Source organism: Perognathus longimembris, chromosome 1 (assembly GCF_023159225.1).
Source record: "Perognathus longimembris pacificus isolate PPM17 chromosome 1, ASM2315922v1, whole genome shotgun sequence".
Taxonomy (NCBI): domain Eukaryota; kingdom Metazoa; phylum Chordata; class Mammalia; order Rodentia; family Heteromyidae; genus Perognathus; species Perognathus longimembris.
This window is the reverse complement of record NC_063161.1, coordinates 44,815,213-44,840,321: the sequence shown is the minus strand read 5'-3', so window position 1 is coordinate 44,840,321 and position 25,109 is coordinate 44,815,213. Positions and strand designations below refer to the sequence as shown.

The 25,109-nt window shown below is 47.2% G+C and overlaps 1 protein-coding gene across 2 annotated transcripts; it reads right to left on the bottom strand.

The window, feature by feature from the left end:
- Nucleotides 1-238: 238 nt before the first annotated feature.
- Nucleotides 239-20,866, bottom strand: Myo1a (myosin IA). Of its 2 annotated transcripts, XM_048349931.1 has the most exons (29): nt 20,685-20,866; nt 18,137-18,276; nt 17,927-18,060; nt 17,703-17,818; nt 17,345-17,439; nt 17,019-17,123; nt 16,739-16,785; nt 16,567-16,630; nt 15,995-16,093; nt 14,181-14,284; nt 13,916-14,063; nt 13,345-13,463; nt 13,157-13,243; nt 11,293-11,358; nt 11,054-11,158; nt 8,786-8,848; nt 8,384-8,584; nt 8,005-8,231; nt 7,474-7,674; nt 7,247-7,340; nt 6,842-6,991; nt 6,674-6,742; nt 6,290-6,364; nt 2,678-2,812; nt 1,925-2,031; nt 1,513-1,645; nt 1,133-1,285; nt 818-945; nt 239-493 (listed from the first exon to the last, which is right to left on the bottom strand). In XM_048349931.1, the coding sequence occupies exons 3-29, from the start codon at nt 18,038-18,040 to the stop codon at nt 370-372; spliced, it is 3,129 nt and encodes a 1,042-aa protein (XP_048205888.1). In that variant the 5' UTR covers nt 18,041-18,060; nt 18,137-18,276; nt 20,685-20,866; the 3' UTR covers nt 239-369. The 2 variants fall into 2 exon arrangements, with proteins under 2 accessions (XP_048205888.1, XP_048205893.1); XM_048349936.1 differs by lacking the exon at nt 18,137-18,276.
- Nucleotides 20,867-25,109: the final 4,243 nt, after the last annotated feature.

The window sequence follows — 25,109 nt, the reverse complement described above, 5'->3', positions numbered from 1 at the left end:
TTATTATCTGTACTAGCGGGTTCCCAGGAGCCTGAGGGACAGAAAAGGGCATAGAGAAGAAGGGTCTAAATGCAAGTGGATGAGGAGACGGGGAACAGGAACCCACCCACACTGACCAGACCTTTCTGAATGGCATGATTTTTATTAGTAGACAGACGGAGGCTGAGAGACCACTGCATTTGAAGGAGAGTTTTGGAAGAGTCAGGGAGAAACAAGGCATTTTTCAAGTGCTCTTCTGTCTCTTTATTTCACCTTACCAACAGCGGGGCTAGACATGAGATTCCCCCACCCCACCCCAAAGGCAGGCAGAGGGGGCTTATGCTGGTCTGGGAGAAAGAGGCTGCGCTCTGTGGGGCAGCTCCCAGCTCCTCACTGCACAGTGACCTCCAGGTGATTTCCCTTCTTCTTGCAAATTAGTTTGTTCTTCCCACCACCCACAGGGCCCTGGATGACCTTGACAGCCACACTTTTGTCCTTGAACCTCACTGAAAACCTAGAAGGAGAACACATAGAAGAACTGAAGCTACTAGCATCTGCATCCTCTCACTCCTATTCCCAAATTTCTACAATGGATCCCCATGCCTCCCTGAGACAAGCACATGGTACATCCCCACCCCATCCTGCCATACCCCACCCCTCCACCCCCGTCAGATGACTCAAGGCCCCAGAGAACTTGGGTAGGAATCAAGAAACACCCCCAAACACTGCCCTGACACAGTATGCTTCAGTTTCTGATCGCATGATTTCCCCGGTCACAATGACCATGAGCCCGGTCATCTGTCCCAATCTGTCCCTCACCACCAGCTCATGGCCTTACTTCTCAGTCACCGTGACAGAAAGCTGCCTCTGTGTGGCGTCCAGCACAGCCTGGTACATTTTCGTCAGTAATTCAACCACATGGTCACTGATCAACAGGATGTCTCCTTTGGAGCCCACTGATGTTATCTTAAGAAGAAAAGGAAAACAGTAGGAAAGAGATTCATTTTTTTTCTCCTTAGAAGCCCCCAGAGCAACATCAAAGGCCCATCGTAAGAGGTCTGGTCTCAGCTCTTTCAGCCTGCCCCTCTCCCCACCACCCTGGGATCCCCGTCCCCTTCTCCAGTGGAGGCCCTGCTGCACCCCATTCTGCTACCTCATTCAGATGTAAGCTAAAGAGCCCATCCTGGAGGCTGCTGACTGACACCTCAGCCACGCTGTCCAGCCCAATGACAATTTGGGCCTGGAACTTCTTGGTGTCTGTGATAATCACATGCCCCTTGGTCAGAAGAAGAATCCGAGCAGAAGTCTAGAGAAAGAATGGTGGGGAGAAGAAAGAATGAGTGACAGTCAGAGTTAACTCTCACCCATGCATCCTGTATCCTGCATTGTGCATGTATGCATGCAAATGTGCTTGTGCGTGCACACACACACACACACACACACACACACACACACACACACATACACATAGAGCTGCCCATCTCGGCCCGGACTCCCCCCGCCCCCCTGTGGGAAGGAGCTGTAACTCTTTACCTTGCCATTGCCACGGTTGACCTTCTTCACAGTCTCTGCCATCAGAACAGGCCCTTCCTCCCTGCCTTTCAGCTTCTGCAGCTTGGGGTTTCCTTGAAGCCCAACGTAGTCACCGCGGAATGGAATGGGGACACTGAGGACACATGGGGGGTGGGCAGTGGGCAACAAGGCCCTATTCATCCCGTCCCAAGTGCCCCTCCTCATTCTCTGCCCTGCCTGTCTCAGAGAGTCACAGGCATGGTCCAGGAGCAACACCATCAGTCCCACTCAGGAGGGGCCCCCTTGACTGCTCAATCAGACTCTGAGGAGGAGGCACAGCCTCGGGGGTCCACAACTCTGCCAGGCAATTTTCTGATGCAGGCACAAGCTTGAGAACTACCATAGGCTGGAACTGGCTGTGTGGGGCCTTTACCTCTGGGGATAGGAAGCCTTCTTCCCTCTGAACAGCTCACTGGCACAGAGCTTTTCCCTCATTGTCTGCACCTGCTTTGGGGACAGCTGATCTCGGAACTTCTTGCACTGTGAGGAGCCAAGGACAGGAGCTAAGATCATGGTGGAAGAGGGAAGGGTTGGGGAGGGAGGTGAAGATAGGAACTAGAGGACACAAAGGAGTAGAGAGGTAGTAATGCACTAAATACTCCAGGAGAAGGCAGGGAGCCACTGGAGGATGAGCGAGGAGGACTGGGAGAACTGAGGGGTGCTGTGGAATGAATGGAAACTAGCGAATGCAGGTACCCTGAGGTCATATGCCCAGCCCACAGAGGGTTCCACAAGTATTTCCAGAATGTGAAAGAACACTGTGAGTGACATAAGTCAGGCAAGTATTGTGTAATTTGCATTTATGGTAGTTGATATCTACATTAGTCAAATACATAGACACAGAAAATAGATTTGCGGTTATAGGAGGGTATGGATAGACATGGCAGAGTAGAACATGGATGTGCATTCAATTTGGAGAGGGAAGAAGAAAAAGTACAGAGATGGTGGTGGTGATGATCATGCAATAACCTGAGTGTGCTAAGTGCCACTAACTGCACACTTAAAAATGGTTAAGACGGTAACTATTATGTATAGTTTATCACAGAAAAAGAAAAAGGGGGGGTGAATAGGAGAGAAATGAGAGGGAGAGGGAATCAGAAGGGAGGGCAAAGGTGCCAAGCCTCACCCTCCACTGGTGGAATATCTGCTGCAGCTTCCGATTGGCTGTGTTGAAGCACCTGTAAGGGGCAGATGGCCACCTGTTGTCCAAGACATCGGTGGACGGCAAATTGTTCCTCAGGCCAAGCAGGAATTTCTGTGCCTGGGTTGGAAGAAGGGGATTGGAAGGGGAATGAGGAGAAGAGCCATTTTCTGGCAGGCAGACTCACACCCAGATCCTGCTACTGACAAGAGGGAAGGCCACTCCTAGTGAGAAAGAAGCCAGAGTAGAGCTGGAGGGATGGAAGGGAGTCACCTCTGGCTCTCTGTCAATGCGCAGTAGCGGTCTGAGGCTGGGAGGTAAGAGCAGGAAGGGGAGAGTGAAGGGAAAGGATTATCTCTAATCAGAGGCCAGCCATGCAGGGTGGTGAAGTGGAATGAGCCAATATAAAAGTAAGTCTCCAGAGACCTAGATCCAAGGATTGAGGTTCAAAGCCAGCCTGGGCAGGAAAGTCATGAAACTCTTATCTCTGATTTACCACCAGAAAATCAGAAGTAGGTCTGTGGCTCAAAATGGTAGAGCACTAGCCTTGAGCAAAATAACTCAGGGACAGTGCCCATGCCCTGAATTCAAGCCTCATGACCACCAATGATAAATAAATAAATATTAATAAAAATAAGCTTTAATGAATTGTTCCTGTAGCTTCCTATTTTCTCAGCCCACAAGCCCTGATAGGCGGCAGGTACTGTGCTAGCTTGTTTACCAAATCTGTCCACCTCTTTGATTGGTGGTACCAAACACTTAAGCCTGCCATACAAAATCCTCCACCTGGATCCCCAGATCGGGTCACAGGACTCCCTGAACTCTCCAGCCACCAACCACACAGGCTCCTTGCCATGCCCTCCACACAGCTCATGCCCACTCCTGCTGCGCCCTAGCACAGCTCCACCAACCCAGACATTGCTGATCCTCGAAGGAGCAGCTCAAAGCCTTCCCTGGATGCCCAGGCCAGTCAACAAACATTCCAAAGCTTCTTCCATAGTATCCTTTGTTCCCGCCAGTGTGGAGTACTTTTTGCTTGTTTTTTTTCTCCATCTACAGAGTTCTTTCTTCCTTAGGCAACCTCCTTCCTGCCTAGAGTAATGAGTTGCTCTGACTCCTGTTAGTTGGTAAAAGCTCTGGAGTTCAATACTTCATATTCCAGTTCTACCATTTACCAGCTGTGGGATCCTTGACAACTTACTTAACCTATAAAATGGGGAAAACAGAAGGCCCGTGCCACAGGATTGTTGAAAGCCTTAAGAATTAAACATGTGAAGCCAGGTGCTAGTGGCTCACACCTGTAATCCTAGCTACACAGGAGGCTGAGATCTGAAGATCATGGTTCAAAGCTAGCCCCGGCAGGAAAGACCATGACTTATCTCCAATTAACACTACCAGAAACCCGGAAACTACCAAAAAGCTGAAGTAGAGCTGTGTCTCAAGTGGTAGAGCTCTATCCTTGAGCAAAAGAAGCTCAGGGACAGTGCCCAGGCCCTGAGCTCAAATCCCAGGACAGGCAAAAACGAAAAAAAAGTGTTAAACATGTGAACACATTGAAAGTGTTGAAAAGATAATTGCCTAGCCTTAGATATAGTCAAGCTTTGGGCAAACTATGGACTAGTCAGAAGTACTAGAAGAAGAAACCTGCACCAAGCCCCTTGCATGTTTCTGTGGGGATCCTGGGTTGATAGTCAGCAGCTACTTGATAAAATCCAGATGCTTGTCAGGAGACAAGCACAAAATCAGATTAGAGGTCTCAGGTATGTAGCAGGAGAGCACATATTCTGCAATGGCAGACACAGCGGAGCCAGTGGGACAGAAGGCCAGGCTAGGAGGAGGTTTTAGAGGAAGGAACTTGCCTTGGGGAACAGAGGAGGAAGCAAAAACTGGGAAGCAATGAAGTCCCAGGTTCAGGTCTCCCATTCATCAACTCAGCTGTGAGATCCAGCATTTCTAATGACAACGAGGGGCTCAAATGAAAGTGTCTCAGATGCACTGTACTCATAAACTGACATGTTGAACTGAAACCAATTTATACAACTACTTAAAGATAGTTTTAAAAATCACAGGGGGGCTGGGAATATGGCCTAGTGGCAAGAGTGCTTGCCTTGTATACATGAAGCACCACATATATAGAAAACAGCCAGAAGTGGCGCTATGGCTCAAGTGGAAGAGTGCTAGCCTTGAGCAAAAAGAAGCCAGGGACAGTGCTCAGGCCCTGAGTCCAAGGCCCAGGACTGGGAAAAATAAAATTAAATAAATAAATAAAAATCACAGGACACTGATGGCTCACCTCTGTAATCCTAGCTACTTGGAAAGCTGAGATTTGAGGATCACAGTTCAAAGCTAGCCAGGGCGGGAAAGTCCTTGAGCCTGCCAATTAAGCATGTATGTGTGTGTGCATGTGCACATGGGCGCACACACACATGCATGCACACACATGTGCCAGAAGTGAAGCTGTGGCTCAAGTGGTAGAGTGCTAGCCTTGAGCAAAAATAATCTCAGGGACAGTGCCTAGGTCCTGAGTTCAAGCCCCAGTACTGGCACTAAATAAATAAACACTAAAATAAAAATTTTAAAATAAATATGTAGCCAGGTACCCGTGGCTCACACCTGTAATTCTAGATACTCAGGAGGTTGAGATCTGAGGATCATGGTTTGAAGCCAGCCTGGAGAAGAAAAAGTCCCCGTGAGACTCTTATCTCCAAAAAGCTACTCGAAAAAGCTGAAAGTAGTGCTGTGGCTCAAGTGGTAGAGTGCTAGCCTTGAGCACAAAGAGGCTCAGGGACAGCACCTAGGCCCTGAGTTCAAGCTCCAGAACCAGCAAAAAAGAAGAAAAAAAAAGAACAACATGGGCTCTTCATGGTGGCCCCACATATGGTGGGTCCTATCAGCTGTCTGAAATGCCATCAACAGGGGTTAGTTATAATTGCAGTCCTCTGGCCAGAGCCCTGTTCCTTCCTCCAATCACTTGCTGTCCCTAAGACTCAGTGGAGCACAGCTCTCTCTCCAGTGTGCCTCAGGAAGCACCATTACTGGCTGACAGATGCCTCCAGAAATTGCTCTTAACTCTCTTTTCCTCCACTGGAAGATGCCCGCAGTTTGAATGTGTAGGCCCGGGCTTAGCTTCTTCCTTCTCACTTTAAGCCCTCTAGAACTGGGAGAAGTTCTGCCTGATTTACCTTCTCTCTTGGCCTGCTGTGGGTTCAGAAGGGATGGAGGGGAGATATGATTCCTCCACACTCCTCCCAAAGTGGATCTGGGAGGGTTAGAGAATTATCCCTCTGTGTGCAGCTGCTAAATGCCCAGCCTCAGACTTTCCTCCAACCTATTTGGCCATGGCCAAGATGGCAGGTGTGCTGACTCTTTCTGCTGCAGGATGCCAGCTAGCAGTGTCCACTCAAGTCAAAATGTTTTCTCAGTTTGCTCTGGACCTCAGGGACTCTAGGGTCTGCTCCCTCAAAACTGCTTCTTCCTCCCCTTTTCTCCTAGGATTGGAGAAGTTCTTGGGGGAAAGTTTCAGGTCACCTCTTCCTCTCCCAAACCTGTCCCAACTTCCTCGCCCTCTCCATTTCCCATCCTCATCCCAGCACTTACGATGCTCTTGTAGATGAAATTTGCCAAGGTGAGGGCAGCTCCTGACCGGAAGTATTTTCGGTAATTCTTACGAGCCTGGTAGGAACAAAAAGAAAACACAGCTTCTAGATGAGGTTCTGTTACTTTTTCAAACATACCTAGGACTGAGACTGGGAGGGAGGGCACAAAGTCACACAAGATGGCAAAGGAGGGCAGCAACAGCAGTGGCACAGACACACACATGCACATGAACAAGTCTTCTCCAGCCACATCCACACACAGGCCTCCTCACAGAAGGGAACTAGAAGGCCTTAGACTCCCAGGCTTTTTCTCCCCAGTAGCAAGCACAACCCACAAAGGGGGGGGTCATATGTGAACAGAAACCCCTCTGCCATTCCCCATTACCTTCCACCCTCTAACAAAAGCTTGGATCAGCAATGCCGATGCCTTCATCTTCCCATAGTGTTTCTTTTGCTGTGGGAAAAGAGTGATGCTGGTAGAAAAACCCCATATCCTGAACCATTTCTCCCACTGTCATGAGTGAACAGAATGGGTCTTTGGGGGCAACTGCACCTTGTTGCCCCGAAACCAAGCAGAGATGAGAATCTGACTCTTCCGCATGAGCTGGTAGTGGGTACGGCAGCGCCAGCCTCGGTAAAGCTTCTGTATGAGGGTGGCCAGCTGCTGGAGTCTCAGGTGCCTCTGCTCCTCCAGGTAGAAAAGCTATGGAAAGAGGAAGTGTGGGGAGAAACAGCTAGCTTTCCTCCTCCAATAGCCCACAGGACTGCAGGTTCTCTAGCCAGCATCGTAGATGATGCTCTCTGCCCTGCAGAGTGGAAACAAGTCCTCAGTTCCAGGGGCAGAGAGTTCCCACCCATTCTCTATTTCAGATCATGGAGACCCTCTTCCCCTCCAGCCTCTTCCTCATGTGGGCCCTGGACTCCTCCCATCTCCACACATGTGCTCTCCCCAACTCACAGTCTTGGGGCTTCTGATGAAGAGCTTTGTCTTCCCATAGGCCAGCTCCCCTGAAGACATGCTCAGCTCCCCCAGGACCTGCTCGACCCCCTCCCTACAGGCAGATGGGAGAAAGGTGCTGAGGAGTGTCTCAAGAAGAATCTTCTCCCACAGTTCCCCTATGTCCTTCCAGCCCTGGAAACATAATTCTTATGTTTATCCACTGCCTTCGTCCCACTGGGTCTTACCTGTCTCCCCCATTCCAGTGAGGCCAGGTGCTCTGGCTCAGCAGTCGGTACCTCTCCAGGAAGGGCTTATAGCCCTGCCTGTAGGCATAGCCAGCTCGGCGCACCCGTACATTCTCCAGCAGCCCCAAGTACCGTGTCTGGACTGCTACCAGATCAGAAGAAAACTGACCTCGCTGTTGATTTTCATTGGGTTTTATGCACCTGGAGTGGGGGGAGGCCTAGAGCTCAGAAGTGGATAACGTGCTGGTAGACCTTCTTCTGATCGCCACACCCCAATCTGCGCACAGTTATTCCCTTACTAGAAATTTTCAGCCAAAGCAGAATCTTATCCTTGGTCCTTCCCACTTGCTACCCTACTGCCACTCCTCCCAGCCTTAGGATACACAGCTCCTCACCTGGCTCTGTTTTCTGTAAGAATAGGTCTCCAAGACCCTGTTCCAGAGTTACTCCTCTGGACATGCTCTATAGCGCACAGACCTTGCACATGCTATCAGACATGAAGCATGCTCCCTTGTGTGCCCAGCTTGTCACCTGATATAGTTAGGGTTCTTGGAATACAAGTTCTTCATGAGTATGGCCACAGAACTCTTAAACTGGGCCCCAGCCGTCAGGGGACGTTTGAGAGATGCTTCCTTAGGATTGCCCTCGGGGAATAAGGAACGAAGGAGAGGATGCCGAGCCTTCCACATGACCTGGGACAGGTCTCGGAAGAGCAGATCATTGTTCTTGTCAATGAAGCCAGTCACGTTGTATGTCACCTGTAGAGGAACATCTGTGGGTTTGGAGACCCCATGGTCCTGTTCTACTTGGTCCTCCCAGGAGTGTTCTAAAGCATCCTCAGTCTCACCTGCCCCTCTACCTTCAGTTTGTGCTCTGGCCCTAGTCTTTGTCCCAGGCTCTGCTACATTACCTTGCCTGCATAATGGCAGATGCGGAAGCAGCTGAGGCCCATGGTGTGGTCGTACTGGCGCTGGGCATTCTGGGTAACTTTGCTCTCATAGTGTCTATGTGTGGAGAAGAGCTGATTCAGCTTGGCTAGGAAAGTGGAGTCACTGACCACCCCAGGCCGCAGGCACTCTTCATCCAGCATAGCCAGGATGCCTCGCTGATTCTAGGCCAAGAGAATGAGATGAATGTGATATAGACTTGGTCTTTCAAGATGTTCACATTCTCACTGCTGCTTCATCCACCTGCTCTCCCCCTTTGCCCTCCTTTATCATCCCTACCACATGGAGCAGAGGGGAGAGAGACAGAAGGATGTTCAGGTAGTTTGGAAAGGGAGATTCCCAGAGGTAAGAGAAAGATCACTTACATGCTCAATGAGGTTACAGATGATGCCATTATCAAAGTAGTCCACCTTTGTCCATGGTATTCCCTGGTAAGGGGAAACATCAGTTGCAAGGGCAGGTCCAAGTCAAGTCTCCAAAGACTTCATCAGACCCAGCCTTCCTTTTAGCCACTCTCACTACAAAGAACCATCAGAAAATCCCATAGTTCAGATGGTTTTTGTTTTGGTTCTATTCACAGCCCATCCCTCTAAAATTGGTGGAAATTTTGTGAGATCGGCAAATAAAGCTGTGTGGGGAACCAGGGCACCTGTGAGTAAAGATGAGATGATGCAGAAAGCTCAGTAGGTGATATAGAATAGGAGAGAAATGTAATGTGTCAAATGGAGGTAGGGACAAACAGTACACCAGTATGGGCCCGGGGAAAGACCCATGTATATATAGCAGATGATCACACCATTCTGATAATAAATTATATAACTATAGTGCATGAAAGAGTTTATCATCAAGTACCAAGCTTATCTGATGTGTCTCTAGAGCTCTACACCCGTGATATTTGAAGCTTGAGAGTGCAACACAATGTACTCGCTGTAACCCAGATTGCTGGGAATCCTCTTCCTGAATTTACTGGTTGTCCTCCTTCCCACCTCAAAGTCAGCAGGTCTGTGATGGTGCTGGGAAAATTACATTTCTCACATGTTCTTAAATGATATTGACACTACTGGTCCAGGGCTACATGTTAAGAACCACTGATTCACATCATACTTCGGTATTACACCATTTGAAAAAAAGAAAAAAGCTTTGTACAGAAGCTGAAGACCCAGAGACAATTGTTCTCTGCTTGCTCTGAGAACTTGCTGAACACGTGGTCTACAGGCAGGATAGCTGCTTATCCCTCCCAAGGTTCCAGATGTCCCAGGCTGGGGCTATTCCCAAATGCGACTGGGAAGTATAAGCTTTGCTTTTCTTTCTCCTTCACTGACCCTTAGAGAAAACAAAGTTTCCCTCCCACTTCATCTCCATAATACATCTTCCCCAACCAGCTAAATGAATTAGAATATCCTTCCAATCCTATGTAGTTGTGAAAAGGATCTTTCTGTATTGACATGGGAGAGCTCTTGTTAAGTGATGAATGATAACAAAGTCCATAGAAGACTGCATTTACTGGCTTTGTATAAACCTTATAGAAAAATGTATTTACATATTTGCTTGTATACATGCAAGAGACCTTGGGAAGAAGGCCTATCCTAGTTGACTTTGGAAGGGGAGGGGAACAGGGAGGCTAAAGGCAGAGGTAGGAGGGAGATCTTTACCCATGTACTTTGGTAAGTTCCTTGAATCTTAAAACATGGGAATGTATCATTTATTTGAGAATTGAAATTGTGAAAATATAGTGGCCATATTGCCATAACAGATTTTTGAGAGTTCATGAGGGAACATCCCTGGAAGGGTTTTAATGAGTAAGACTCTCTGCCACTAACACTTCCGGTTGGATTAGCTCAATCAGAGAGCTTTTCTAAGTAACACCTAGCCATAGACAACTGGGGTTTGCACTGAATCAGGGAAAGAGTGTGGAAATTTGGAGCCATGGGGCACTTCCAGTGAGGAAGTCTGGATTCAGGGTGCTATAAAGGGGATGTCAACATCAGCCAGTGCCTGGAGGAGACAAAAGATTCTGAGATATTGGAGAAGGGCACAGACAGAGATGTGGTAGGGTGCCAAGCCCAGGAGAAATGTCCTTTCTAAATTTGGCTTACAGTCTGCCATAGGCCAAGTACAGCTGTCACTTCACTCTTGTCAGGACTGTCCTTACACACACCCTTCCATCAATCTGTCATCTGCCTGGCCTGGCCTCGAGTGGGAGGCTGGGGACACAAGATGGGGAGCAGAATGTCCTGGCTACATAGTACGGCAGAATGCTCAGCTGTGCAAGGGAAACTTTGCCTTTTGTGTTCCATCTGGGAACAATATAGAGGAAGTTGTGATGGAGGAGGAAGGAAGCTCTGGTGTACATCTGGGGGGTGGTTTAAGAAGGTGAGCAGGGCTGGGCACCAGTGGCTCATGCTTGTAATCCTAGCTACTCAGGAAGCTGAAAATCTGAGGATCACAGTTCAAAGCCAGCCCAGGCAGGAAAGTCCATGAGACTCTTATCTCCAATTAACCACCAGAAAACCAGAAGTGGAGCTGTGGCTCAAGTGGTAGAGCGCTAGTGTTGAGCACAAAGAGGCTCAGGGACAGCGCCCAGGCCCATGACCAACAACAACAATGAAGAGCAGAGAGAAGACGTAGTTTACCTCTCTCTTGTACTCCTCTTGCTCTTCCTTTAGCGTCAGTTCTATGAATACCTGCTGCAGCTTCTCATTGCAGTAGTTGATCACAAACTGCTCAAAGCTATTATCCTGAGGATTAAAGAGAGAGACCAGCTCACCAAAGACCTCTCCCCCCTCACAGCCCTTCTTTTGCCTCCACTTGTGAGCCTGTGTCCCCCAAATCTAGGGGAGCAGGCTGGTAAGGTTTGGTAAGGTTCTCTCACCTCCAATATTTCAAAGCCGTAGATATCCAGCACCCCCATAACCACCTTCTTCTCTCCAGTGCCTACCTAAAGAAGAGGGAAGGATAATTTTAGAGCAGGCTCCCTGGGCACACCCCGAAAGACTCTTTGGGGAAGATGGTGTGGGAAGAGGGGTAAACAGAGCCAAAGTGAGCTTGACAGAGATGGAAAGAAGCCATGGTGTCTGCTCTTCTTCCTTTTCTAAGACAAGCAGGAAGGAAGAAGGAGGAAATGAGAGATGCAAATAGATTCCAGGATGGTGCCCTCATAGTATGAAACTGGAAAACATTAAAATCCTCTCAGGATAATAACCACCACGTAGCCAGGCACAGTGTCTCATGCCTATGATCCTAGCAACTCAGGAGACTGAGATCTGAAGGCTGACATTCAAAGACAGCTCAGGCAAGAAATTTCACAAGACTCTTTATCTCTAGCTAAATAGCAAAAAGCAGGAAGTAGAGCTGTGGCTCCGGAAGCAGAGTGCCAGCCTTGATTGAAAAAGCTAAGAGAGAGCACGAGGCCTCGAGTTCAAGTCTCAATATCCAGAAAAAAAGAAAAGATAACAACCATTCCTAATATCTGTAGCATATTACAAAAAGCCCATGCCATTTAATAAGCATCTCATAACTTTATAAGTTATTCATTCCCATTTTACAGATGAAAAGGATCAGCTTGCAGAAAGAAAAGGCATTTACCTCATCTTAGATTTAGACCCCAAGACTTTTCAGTGATATTTTCTAAACAGATGCCACTTTCATATAGATAATTGCTTATTAACAGCTTTATTGGAACTAAGGGTATGGCTTAGTAGCATAGCATATGCTTAACATATATGAGGCCTGGAGCTGGATTCCACAAAAATGCAAATAAATAACAGCTTTATTGAATATAATTCATATGCCACATGTAATTCAATGGGCTCTTCTTTTAATTATTCAAAAGTTTATATAAAGAGAAGAAGGAGGGAGCGAATTCAACCATCATATTCAATGCATATCCTATGAAAGTAGGAAAACTGAGGAAATGGGAGGGGCTGGGAGAGATGAGGGAGAATGATGAAAAGGGTGACACTGATCAAAATGTTTATATAATCTTCACTACCACCTGACTGCAGAGCATTCTCATTATCCTAAAAAAGAAATCTTGCCCCCATTAGTAGCTACTCTTCCTTTCCTTCTCCCCAAGCTTCTGACAATCATTGATCTACTTCCTAGCTCTGTAGGTTTGCTGAGTCTTCACATTTCATGTAAACAGAATTATATGAAAGGTAATCTTTCGTGACGGCCATAATGTTTTCAAGCTCATCAGTGTTGCAACATAGAGAAAGGCTTTGCTCCTTTAAAAAAAATTGCCAAATAGTATTTATTCTACTCCACAGTTTGCTTACCTGTTCATTATCTGATGGATACCTGGGTAGCTACTAACTTTTTAGCTATTATGAATAATTCTTCTATGAGTCTTTGTATACAAGTTTCTGTGAGGATACCTGTTTTCAGTTCTCTTGGATGTCTGCCTAGGAGGGCAATTGCTGGATTATATGGCAATTCTGTGCATCATTTTAATCTATATGCAGTCAACTATGGGAAGCAGGTAGGCTTTCGTGATTTTTGTTTTAGTGATCATTTCTAAATCAGAAAGCTAAGGCTCAGAATTTTTGTGCAACTGAAAGATGACATAGTTGGGAAATAAATGAATCGGATTTTCAAACTCACTACTAGAAGGAACTACTAGAAGGGACCCTCCCTGTCATCCTCCTCTCTCTGTTTAATCTTAGAAACCAAGGAAGGAGATGGTGGCCAGGGTGAGAAGGTGAAAGAAACAGAGGGTATTGAGAATGAGAGCTCACCTTGATGCTTTCATTGATTCGATGCACTATCCAGTTGAAGAGGCGGCTATAGATATTCTTAGCGAGAGCATCCCGTGCATACTGAGCCTGGGTGGGGGGGCACAGTCGAAGGATGAGGGAGATGTGTTACTGAGTTAGTGTGACAGCCACAAAACAGACAAAATCGGCCCCTACAGGAGATCTCTTACCTGGGTGACATTCAATACTGTGACCACCTTTTCTTTGGCTGTTTCCATGGTCCTCGAGCACAAGGCTCTCTCTAGTTCCTCAGAATTCAAACCCACCATCTCCCCAATCTCCCGAATACCTGAGATCATGAGGAAATATAAGAATGGCTCAAGAGAGGGCCTTATCTTGGAAGGAGAGAAAGGCTAGTAAGGAGCTTCCCAGGGTCTTGCTGAGGCAGTCATTGTAGTTGACTCAGACTACATTGACAGCCCTGGAGGAAGACAGGCTGAAAGTGTGTTGGACAGAAGGTAGATTTGGACAGTTAGTTTGAACAGTCTAATGTCAGAATCTCCTGATTAGTGTGCTTACCCCCACTGCAGAAGAGTCAACTGAGATGCTGAGAAGTCCCAGATCTAGGTCTATCAAATTGAAAAACCTTGTTCCAAAATGTTTCACAAGGAATGCTTCCTAAGGGAAGCCCTCAGGAGCAGGCCACATGGGAATGCTCAGAGTGAGGCTGGTTACACTGGAGATGGTACAAGAGCTCAAAATAGGAGACTCAGGGTGGAGCTTCAGCGGGATGCCACAAACCTCTCCCATCACGGATCCCACTTGCTGGTATCCCATTGGCTTGGAACTCATCCGTCATCTCCACATTTCCCAGCTTCAGCACCAGAGCAGTCACCTCCAACACTTGTCGAATTTCCTCCTCTGAGAATCCAATCACAGCCATTGCATTCTTAGGGAAGAAAGCAGATATCAAGCTGAGCTGGTGGTACCAGTCCAATGCTGAAAGCCACAGCTTGGGCTTGGGGAACAGCCAAGAACCCAAGCCTGCTCCACACTGAGCACCCACCTGAACAGTCCTGAAGTTGGAGGCATCATCTATACCACCTATTCTGGACACCTCAGGGTTCAGATAGGTGTAGCAACTTATGTCCTGCTCGAGCTTCAGGGCCTCTGGGAAGGTCAAAGTAGAGGAAGGAGCTTAGTACCTGCTCTCCCCTGCCCTCCAGCCTTAACTCCTCAACTCCCTTGCCCCAAGTGGCTTCATTCTTTTACCTAAAGGAACCATTTTTGGTTTAGGCCCTTCGCCTGTTTCTTTGATTTCTGAGATAATAATTTCTACAATGACAGAGTCAATTTTAAGTAGTTTCTGGGGTTTCCTCAAAACAGCTATGAAAAAAAAACTTTATTGAACCCCTCCAAGGTCCAGTTGGGGAAAAGATAGAACCCTCCAGGTTCTAAACAATGCAAACAGTTTAAAAAAAAAAACAAAACCAAAAACACCTCTTTATCCTGCTCAGGCCTCAGTGCTTCCAGGACAAAGATGAGGAAAGAAAGGTAAATCTCCCACCCACCTCAGCCTCAATACCTTGCTCAGCTTTGGCCAGGGTTGATTCATTGTCTGTTCATCAGGTACCAACAAGGTAAGGAATAGTTTGTTCCCTGGTCTTGACACCTCCTGTGGAATGCTTTCTCTAATGTTGAGAAACTGAACTACATCAGTGGTCTTGCATCCCTCTGTGTGGTAAGTCTCTACCCCAGCCTCATCACACAAGCTAGGGTTTGTTTTTTCTGTCCCTCCCACAAATGAGCAAATAGTATGTTGGAACTGTTTCTCATCTCTGTATTCCACATGCCTGGTTAATAAGCAGGATATTTTATTTTAATAAATGCATCAAAAATGTTCAGAGATGTTTACTTATGAGAGCTACCATTAGCCAGTCCAGCTTCCTTTCTGGCCTGGGCTCTTCTCCCAAACAAGGTAAGGGTCTCCATGCCTTCTGCTCACTAGCTACCTGCACAGGCCTACTGACACCAATCACACTTGCATTGAAATGCTGTCCCAGAAGTCTGAGCTCCTAGAGGACAGGGTCCATGCCTTGCTCAACTCCATATACCAACAGACTAGCAGAGTGATTGATCAGAATAGATGTTCAAAAGATGCATAGGAATGAATGAATGAGTGGATGAAACATTGGTAGAATTATCCAAGAAGAGAAAGCCAGGGACATAGTCCTAGGTGAGGCAGATACAAGTCCAGGATAGCTTTAACTAACACTTTCATGACATCCTGCCTGCTTCCCTGATGAACTCTCAGTACAACCACTTAAGCTGGAAGTAGGAAGGAAGATAAATGATTGATCCATATTTGAAGCCATCAGACAAAAGGGAAATCCAGACAGGACAGAGAGATGAGAGCAGCAATAAGACAAGAAAGACACAGGCCTAGCCAGGTTCTGGTTAGGGTAATCCTAGAAACTCAGGAGGATGAGATCTTAGAATGGAGATTTGAAGCCAGCCTGGGCAGGAAAAATCCATTAGATCCTCATCTCCAATTAACTACCAAAAGGCCAGAAATGGAGCTGTGGCTCAAGTAGTATAGAGCTAGCCCTGAGTTCAGTACAAGAACAAAATAAATAAATAAAATAAAATAAAACAAGAAAGGTATGTCCCTGGATATCAGTCCCATCAAAGGACAAGAACAGAAGAGATAGGAGATTTGTTCCCAATAATGGAAGGTGAGGGTCCTAATGGGGAATATTAGCACAGAGACGTCTGGGTGGCCCCAAAGAAGGAGGCTGCAGGGGCTCAGGGTAGTTTGGGCTTCTGTGGGTGGAATGGAGTTTGGGGGTACTCTGTTGTATGTCCAGGGCAGGCACGTACTCAGCAACTGTGCATCTGCTCCAGCCAGCAGCTGATAGAAGATGTGGAAGTTCCTTTCGCCTTGGAGCTGCTTCACCACTCGGGATTTCTCAAGCAGATCTGACAGAGAATTAGAAAATAACTTCCTGATGGCCTGGGACACAATGCAGACCCTTCTAATTCTACCCCAGCGCTGGTGCTTTCAGTGGGAAGCTTCTTGGTGTTCTAATATTCCTCCTTTCTTCAAAAGTACATGCTGAGCTCCAGTGGCTCATGCCGGAAATCCTGACTACTTAGGAGGCTGAGGTTTGAGAAGTGCAGTTTAAAGTCAGCCCAGGCAGGAACATTTTCAAGACTCTTATTTCCAATTAACCACCAGTAAGCCAGAAGTGGCATGGCTCAATTGGTAGAGCACTAGTCTTCAATAAAAAACGTTAGGGGACAGTATCCAGGCCTTGAGTTCAAGCCCCAGTGCCAACACACGCACACACACACACACACACACACACACACACACACACTAAGCAAAAAGGGACGTCAGGGGTCAGGTGGGAGAAGCAAGACTTGGGGAGGCATGTGAACGAGACACATACAGTTTGTGATGACACCACCGAGGGGGGATCCCTTGAAGTCAAACTCGATGTCCATATATTTTCCCTTCAGAGAAACCAGGAAAAGGATTTCTTTCCCCCTCTTCTCATCTCCCGTCTGCACCCTTCTCTCCCAGTCCCCCCCAGCCCATCAGGCTGGGATGTGTTCACTCACAAATCGAGAAGAGTTGTTATTTCGGATAGTCTTAGCATTGCCAAAAGCTGCGGAGAAGATGGAAAAGGGCTGTAAGGTGACTGAGGAGAAGGTGAGGCTCTAGGGGAGGGAGGGCAAGTCCTGGGGAGGGGAAGACTCCTTCCAGTCCTCGCACCGACCTCCTGTGATGCAGGTGATGCAGGCTGAATGGGAGCAGTGATTTGGGAGGAGAGACTAGGACTGAGAGACTCTGGGGCTCAGGGGCAGGAAGAGTGGAGAGGGCAGAGGCCAGAATGCTCACCCTCCAGCACTGGGTTTGACTGAAGCAGCTGCTCCTTCACCGAATTCACCTGCTCCCCTTTCCCACAGACGGCAGCCACGTAGGACATCACCAGCTTGCTAGCCTCTGTGCACAAGAAACTCAAGGGGTCCCCAACCAGGCCTGACACACCACCCACTTCTCTCCTCAACCCCCTGCACCCCAGTGGCTCAGACCATGCCCTCAGGACTCAGAAAAACTAGAGAGGAAGTGCTGGTGTCTGGGACAGGGCTAGGCCTGGTTGGGAACAGACACAAGTGGGTGGTTTCCAAAGGGGACTGCATGGCTTCCCCAGCCGGGGGCCTCACCAGTCTTGCCAGAGCCACTCTCCCCTGTGATGAGGATACACTGGTCTCGATCCTGGTCCCTCAGTGACTGGTAAGCCATATTTGCCAAGGCATAGCTTGAAAGGAGGAAGTCAGCAATGACTGTGAGCCAGCCCCAAGTACCACCTTTTACCCCATCCCCAGCGCTGGCTTCATCTCTCCTCTGCACATGGGGCAGACTAGGCAAGAAGGGCGAGGCCTAGAGAGGGGCCTCCAGAGGGCCGGGGGAGTGGGGGCACCACTGGAGAGCTCTCAGTAGGGAAAGGAATAAGAGAAATGGGGGTGCTTCATCGTCACAAAGCTGGGACCTTCTCGGCCTTCCCTGGGTTTCTCTACTCACATATGAGGTTTCAGCTCATAGAAAGTATAGTCCTGGTATTTGGCAATGAATTCTGGGCCATAGATGGGTAGCTGTTGATAGGGGTTCACTGAGATTATCACGCTCCCAATGTAGGTCTGGAATAGCAAAGAGGGTGAAAGAAATGAGTGAGATGGAGGTGAATGGTGAAGGTGATGTGAACTTGCCAAACATCCCCAGAGCCAGCTCACCCATGCCACACTCACATAAATTTCCTTGTTTTCATAGCGAAGCTGAAGGTTCTCAAGCAGAGATTTCTCCTCCAAGGGCTCCAGGAGGACTAGGTCCTCCACCCCCACAGAACCTTCTAGGACAGGCATGTTTGGAGGGGCAGGAGGTCCTGGGAAGAAAAGAAGACTGCCGATGTCGGCTCAGCATAGTAAAGGAAGACAGAAAGATCAAGGAGAGTCCCCTACCTACAAGAGCCTCTGGACCAGCCAGGCCAACAGGGAGGTAGAGGAGTCTTCTTCTGCCTAGTATGGGCTGGGGTTGGAGAGCATCACCCGCCTCTGCCTATCTGGGGAAGGACTGCAGCAGTAGGCAGCAGGGAGATGGGCTGGAAGGAGAGAGCGAGCTTGGGAGGGAAGTATGGGCCAGGCTTTAGGCAGCATCCAGGTATTGAAAGCTTCCTTCCTCCTGTTCCGAGGCCCTGGCCAACTTCCAGACTCCCTGGATTGCCTCATGCTCTTGTTCATCCTTCGGCCTCACACAGCCTCTGTTTTACTCACCTACGCCTGCTCCCCCATGCCCATAGCAGGGGCTCCTTCAGAGGTCTTTCCTTCCTCTGATTTCTAGCCTTATTTTTTTCTTTTTTATTATTATTAATATTATTATTACTACTAAGTAGTTGTACAAAGGGGTCACCATCACACAAATCAGGAGTATAATGCTTCTTGTCAGCATCACACCTTCTTTATTCTTCCATTTCTCCCCTCCTATCCCTACTCGTAAGTTATGCAAGCTTCATTTTTTAAAAAATGGAGACTAAACAAGGCAATGAATTTGAAAACAGAAGCAAGAGCTATCCAAAAAGATTAGAATAGCCAGGCACTGGTGGCTCATGCCTATAACCCTAGCTACCCAGGAGGCTGAGATCTGAGGATCACAGTTCAAAACCAACCCAGAAAGGAAAGTCTGTGAGACACTTATCTCTAATTAACCACTTAAAAACTGGAAGTGGAGCTGTGGATCAAAGTAGTAGAGCACTAGCCTTGAGCAAAAGAGATCAGGGACAGTGCTAAGGCCCTGAGTTCAAGTCCCACAACCAACCAAAAGAAAAAAAAAGATCAGAACTCTCCATAGAAGATGGAAGTGGGATGTGTGGAGCATTAAAAGCCTCTTGCATCAGTAGAGTTACAGAAAACTTGCATGTACAGACTATATGATGTTTTGGGGTTTTTGTTTGTTTGTTTTGCCAGTCCTAGGGCTTGAACTCTGGGCCTGGGCACTGCACTGTCCCTGAGCTCCTTTTGCTCAAGGCTAGTGCTCTATCACTTTGAGTCACAGCACCATTTCTGGTTTTCTGGTAGTTAATTGGAAATAAAGAGTCTCATAGACTTTCCTGTGCCAGCTGGCTTCAAACCAAGATCCTCAGATCTCAGTCTCCTGAATAGCTAGGATTACAGGTGTGAGCCCTGGTACCAGGCTTACATGATATATCTTAATGTAATAAATTTTATACTTATACTATTTATAATTCATTCATACTTATGAAGTATTTCATTTTCAATCTTCTGAAACCTTAAATGCTGCTTCACAGGTATTCCAAGAGTCTCGTAAAAGTGTTACAAAAGCAGGAGAAAAAGAAAAGCCTCTTGCACCTGGAAGCCCATCTCTTTCTCAAGCTTGGAGGTTTGACCCAGTGGGAGGGGACCAGGCAGAAAGAGAGAGTAAAGCAGCTGTGAATATGATTACTAAAATTATACATATATTATTTATATTTACATATATATGAAAATAGAACAATGAAATCTGTTGAAATTGTTTTAAAAAGTAGGGTGGAGTGAGAACATGTAATTGAGGAGGTGAATTTAATCAAAGTACATTATATGCACACAGGAAACTATTATAACAAAACCTTTCTGTACAATACATGCTAATAAAAATACCTTTTAAAAAAAGGAAATGAAAGTGAGGTTTGTTTGCCCAACTGTCAGGGCTCCTGGATGCTGGCCCAGATCTTACCTCTAGATCTTACACCGATTCCTCTAAGTCCATTCAGGGATGGACTTTGCCCAGAGGCACACACCCAGGTTTTTAGTAGTTGGTGGGAATGGGTCAGCAGGAGAGCTGCGGGAGGGGTTGAAAGGCTGGGCCCCATGCCATACTCACATGGCAAGAGTTCCCTCGGCAGGAAGTCCAGCCCCCCTGTCCTTCTAGAGGATCTGAGTAAGCATGGTGGCTGAGTACAGGGAAGCATTAGTACAATGGTCAATGCCACTCCCAAGCAGGAATAAAAGAGACAAACATTCTCTCTCCCCCTCCATCTTTAAACCTTGGTGGGGGAAGGGAGGGAAGGAAGCAGGAACGGAAGATGAGGCAAGAAGAAGTGGGCAGCAATTTCCTTTGCCCCCTTAGCCTCCTTTTCCCAAGCTCCAGTGACTTTCTCCAAGGAAGCAATTATAATATTGATCATAGCAATCTCTAGAAATCATGCAGCAATTAGCCAGGTCTCTAAACCCTGTGCAAATATGAATTCATTTGATGCTCATAGTATTCCCATGAAATAGGTGCTACTATTCTCTCACATTTTACAGAATTTGTTTTTAAAGGCCAGGTCTTTGAAGCAGCTTCCCTAAGGGAAAAAAGCTGAAGGGGGCTGGGGGAAAGCATCTTCTTTGGGTTTGGATTTGAGAGGGATGGGAATGGAATTAGTTGAGAGAGGAGAAGGGGAATAGAAACAAACCCCCCACATGGGATACGCTAAAGTATGAAAGAGTAGTGACAGGTCAAGGCAGGACTTACCAAACACTGGAACAAGGAAGTAACTTCAATGTCCCTTGGAGAATGGGAGATAAAAATCCCAATTTGACAGGAAGGGGACATAGGAGTCCTGGACGCCAAGGTGAAGGGTCTTAATTAACAGGAGCTGTCCATGGTGTTGGGAAAGCTGGGAGAGAGGCCACTCTCCTCTTGCCAGTGTCCACTCCTCTGACCTTCCTCTGTGCTGCCTCCTCCAGCCCAGACTGCCTGTGCCAGTCAGGCCAGGAGACCAGAGAGATGGCTGCTCAGCACAAAGTCCGGGGCTGTTCCTACTGAGGGTGTGGCACACTTAACCCTTTGCACATCTGAGGCGCTCAGTCTCCCTCTGGGTAAGTGCAGGGTATGTGGCTGGCTTTAACTGTTCCAAAAGTTTGGGAATGAGAGCAGGAGGGATGGGATTTATCTCCAAGGAAGAGATGATTTCTAAGGTCAGGAATTCTGCCAAGGTGGAAGGCAGTCTAAGGTGCCTTCCTAGGAAAGAGACAGCATCTCCCTCAAACCCACCTGTCCTAGCCTACTGGGAGTCTGAGGGTATTGAGATTACTTGGAGAGCTAAGAAAAATTTCCAACACTTGTCCACTGCTCTTTCCCCAGTCAATCAGTGCTCATCACGAAGAGGCAAAGACTAGACCCTGCATTTGTACGGGTGTCCCCGTTTCCTTGAGCTTCTTCCTGTACCGGCTTACTGAGTGGCCCCTCTGTGTGAGCAGGCAATGCACACACTCTACCCAAAGGGAAAATTAGAAGCAGCCACCAGGTTCCATTGTTACAGTTTTTACATGACCTTATTTGCACAGCCAACATATGTTAGAACTAGGAAGAGAATACAGCTTCCTGACTCCTAAGTCTGCCATAGATTGTAGCCCTAGTCTGAGGTTTCTAATTTTAATCCTTCAGCATTAGGATACTGAATAAGACCCTGAGATACTGTTTGCTAGGCATTAGCACAGCAGGAAAAAAAAAGCTCTCTTTTATAAGACAAACAGATTATGAAATCCAATTTCTCAAACACCCTCATCTAGACAGGAAAATTCCTGAACAGCAGCTCCCCTCTGCCCACCAACCTTTCTCCCAGCCATGCACAAAGAGCAAATTAGGTAATTTACAGACACTTAACTAAGATAGAAACTCAATTTTCCAGCTCCCAGCCACTGCTGCTTGGTTAAAGGTCCGAGTTCTATTGCTCTCGCAGAAGCACTCGGCATAAACCTGGTCCATCAGCAATTCCATTATCAACCTACCTTTACATAATTTATTATATGTATTTGAAGGGAGGAAAGCAAAGAAAAGAGAAAGAGAAAGCTGAGTGCAAGTGAACATTAAAATATAATCTCAGGGCTGGGAATGTGGCTTAGCAGTAGAGTGCTTGCCTGTATGCATGAAGCCCTGGTTTCAATTCCTCAGCACCACATGCACAGAAAAAGCCAGGAGTGGTGTTGTGGCTCAAGAGATACTGTGCTAGCCTTGAGCAAAAAGAGGCCAGGCCTGGCAAAAAATAAATAAAATAAAATAAAAAGGGGCTGGGAATGTGGCCTAGTGGTAGCGTGCTTGTCTAGCATGCATGAAGCCCTGGGTTTGATTGCTCAGCACCACATACACAGAAAAAGCCGGAAGTATGGGCTGGGGATATAGCCTAGTGGCAAGAGTGCCTGCCTTGGATACACGAGGCCCTAGGTTCGATTCCCCAGCACCACATATACAGAAAACGGCCAGAAGCGGCGCTGTGGCTTCAAGTGGCGGAGTGCTAGCCTTGAGTGGGAAGAAGCCAGGGACAGTGCTCAGGCCCTGAGTCCAAGGCCCAGGACTGGCCAAAAAAAAAGAAAAAGCCGGAAGTGGAAGTAGCACTGTTGCTCAAGTGGTAGAGTGCTAGCCTTGAGCAAAAAGAAGCCAGGGACAGTGCTCAGGGCCTGAGTTCAAGCCCCAGGACTGGCAAAAAAAAAAAAAAACCCAAACCAAAGCATAACCTCATAGGACTGGAGGTGTGGCTGTAGTGGTAGAGCACTGGCCATGAGCAAAAGAAATCCCAGCAAGCTGAGTGCCATTGGTTCACACATGTAATCCTAGCCACTCAGGAGGCTGAGATCTGAGGATCAGGGTTCAGAGCCAGCCCAGACAGAAAAGTCTGTGAGACTCTTATCTTCAATAAACTACTTAGAAAAAGCCAGAAGTGGCATGCTGTAGCTCAAGTGGTGGCTCAACTAGCACTGAACACAAAGAGGCTCAGGGACAGTGCCTAGGCCCTGAGTCAAGACCCAGGACCAGCACAAAAGAAAAGAAATCCCAGCAAAAGCACAAGTCTCTGAGTTCAACATTGTACCAGATGCAGAGTGACTACAGAGGAGGAAATAGGCCTACAATGAGGGGGGAAAAAAAGAATTTACCTGTGGTCATACCACTGAAAATCTGACAGAAACTAGATCTCATGTTCTCTTGGCCAGGAATCTGTAGCAACTTAAGCTTTATCTGTGCCTACCAATTCATTCATGGGATTGCCTCCTGTTCACTCAAAGAAGTCTCTAAACCAAGATGGCAACTTTGGGCCATGAAACAATGCCCTGAGCATCACAGCTCTGGCTACCAACTGTAGTGGTAGAGCCACGGCCCATAGTGAGTTCTCACCCACTTCCAGGTGTGAATTTGAGTGCTGAAACTAGGGAAGTCCTGGGAAAAATTGAATGAGTAGGTCATTCTAAATTAACAAGGTATGAAATACATATCCAGTCAATGGGGATTTCAAGATATGTCAAAGCCTCTCTGGGAGAGATTGGAAGCATGGATCCGCAGTGAAGCACCTGCACGGCAAACTCTGGGTCCAGAGTTCAAACCCCAGTGCCACATGAAAAAAAGAGGTAGGGAGGAGGCACGAGGAAAAGGGTGCAGCAGTGGGATCTTCTTTCCACATAAAACTAGAGTAACCAGAGCTTATTAACTGATTCCTCTACTGACCAACTTTTAAATCACCTTCTTGGTCCCCAATTAAAATGTCTAGTCCAGGGCTGAGGGGGTAGCCAGTGGTAGTGTTTTTCCTAATGTGTGCAAGGCCCTGGTGTGAACCCCAGAAACAGGGGTGTCAGGGAGGTGCTTATTCCATACAGTGGGGATGAGTGAACTCTAGAATGAGGGAAATGTTTATTTTTTGCCAGTCCTGGGGCTTAAACTCAGGGCCTGGGGACTGTCCCTGAGCTTCTTTTGCTCAAGTCTAGAGTTCTACCACTTGAGTCACAGTGCCACTTGCGGCTTTTTGTTTATGTGATACTGAGGAATCAACCCAGGGCTTCATGGATGCAAGGCAAGCACTCTACCACTAAGCCAGATTCCCAGGACTGAGAGAAATGTTTATCAAAATTGTAGTGGTAGTTTCTACAACTGGCTTTACTTGCCCAAACTGAGCACAACTACACACTTAAATTGGATACATATAATTATATAAACTACACTTCAATAAAGATGACCCAAAAGAAGACAATAATGATAATTCCAAATTTGTTGGTACTGGTTTCATTGAGGGCAGAAGTCTGAACAATTTACTAGTCAATCCTACCAGAGATGTTAACTTTTAAAAAGATGTTACAGCTGGGTGCTGGTGGCTCATGCCTGTAATCCTAGCTACTCAGAAGGATAAGATCTGAGGATTACAGTTCAAAGCCAGCTTGGGCAGGAAAGTCCATGAGACTATTTCTAATTAACCACCAGAAAACTGGAAGTGGAGCTGTGGCTCAAAGTGGCAGAGAGTTAGCCTTGAGTAGAAAAGCTCAGGGACAGCACCCAGGCCGAGATCAAGCTCCATAACCACCAACAACAAAAAGATGTTACATATTGAATTGGACATGGTGGTACATGCCTCTAATTCCAGCTCTTAGGAAGCTGGGAAATCAGGAGGATTTTAAGTTTGAGGCCAGCGTGGACTATATGTGCCTGGCAACCAGTAAAGTACTTTATGTCCCTGCTATTAAAAATGAAGCCCACAGACCAGCAGCACCTAAATCAACAAAGGCTAGAAGTGCAGACTTATGCTGAGTGCTGGTGACTCACATCTATATTTCCGGCTATTAGGCTGAGATCTAGATGATCTCCATTTGAGGCCAGCCTGAGCTGAGAAGTTAGAGACTACCTCTCCAAAACAACCAGCAAAAAGTCAGGGTAGAGCTGGGCACCTGTAATCCTAGCTACTCAGGAGACTGAGATCCGAGGATTGTGGTTTGAAGCCAGCAGGAAACACAATGGCAAGAAATCTCTGTGAAATCTTTATCATCCACTAATCACCAAAAAGCTGGAAACAGAGGTGTTGCTCAAATGGAAGAGCATTAGCCTTGAGCAAAAACAGCTAAGTACAGTGCCCAGGTATATGTAAGGTCTTGGGTATTATTCCTATGCCCCCTCCACCTGCAGTAAAACCCTCAGGACTGG

Bases quoted from the DNA above. Each gene is read 5' to 3' on its own strand.
- Myo1a (XM_048349931.1), bottom strand. From the start codon at position 18,040: ATGCCTGTCCTAGAAGGTTCTGTGGGGGTGGAGGACCTAGTCCTCCTG. The intron at 17,124-17,344 runs GTGAGGCCCCCG...TCTTGTGCACAG, and splicing joins GAGTGGCTCTGGCAAGACTG to AGGCTAGCAAGCTGGTGATG. The intron at 13,244-13,344 runs GTAAGAGATCTC...CCCCCCACCCAG, and splicing joins CAGTATTGAATGTCACCCAG to GCTCAGTATGCACGGGATGC.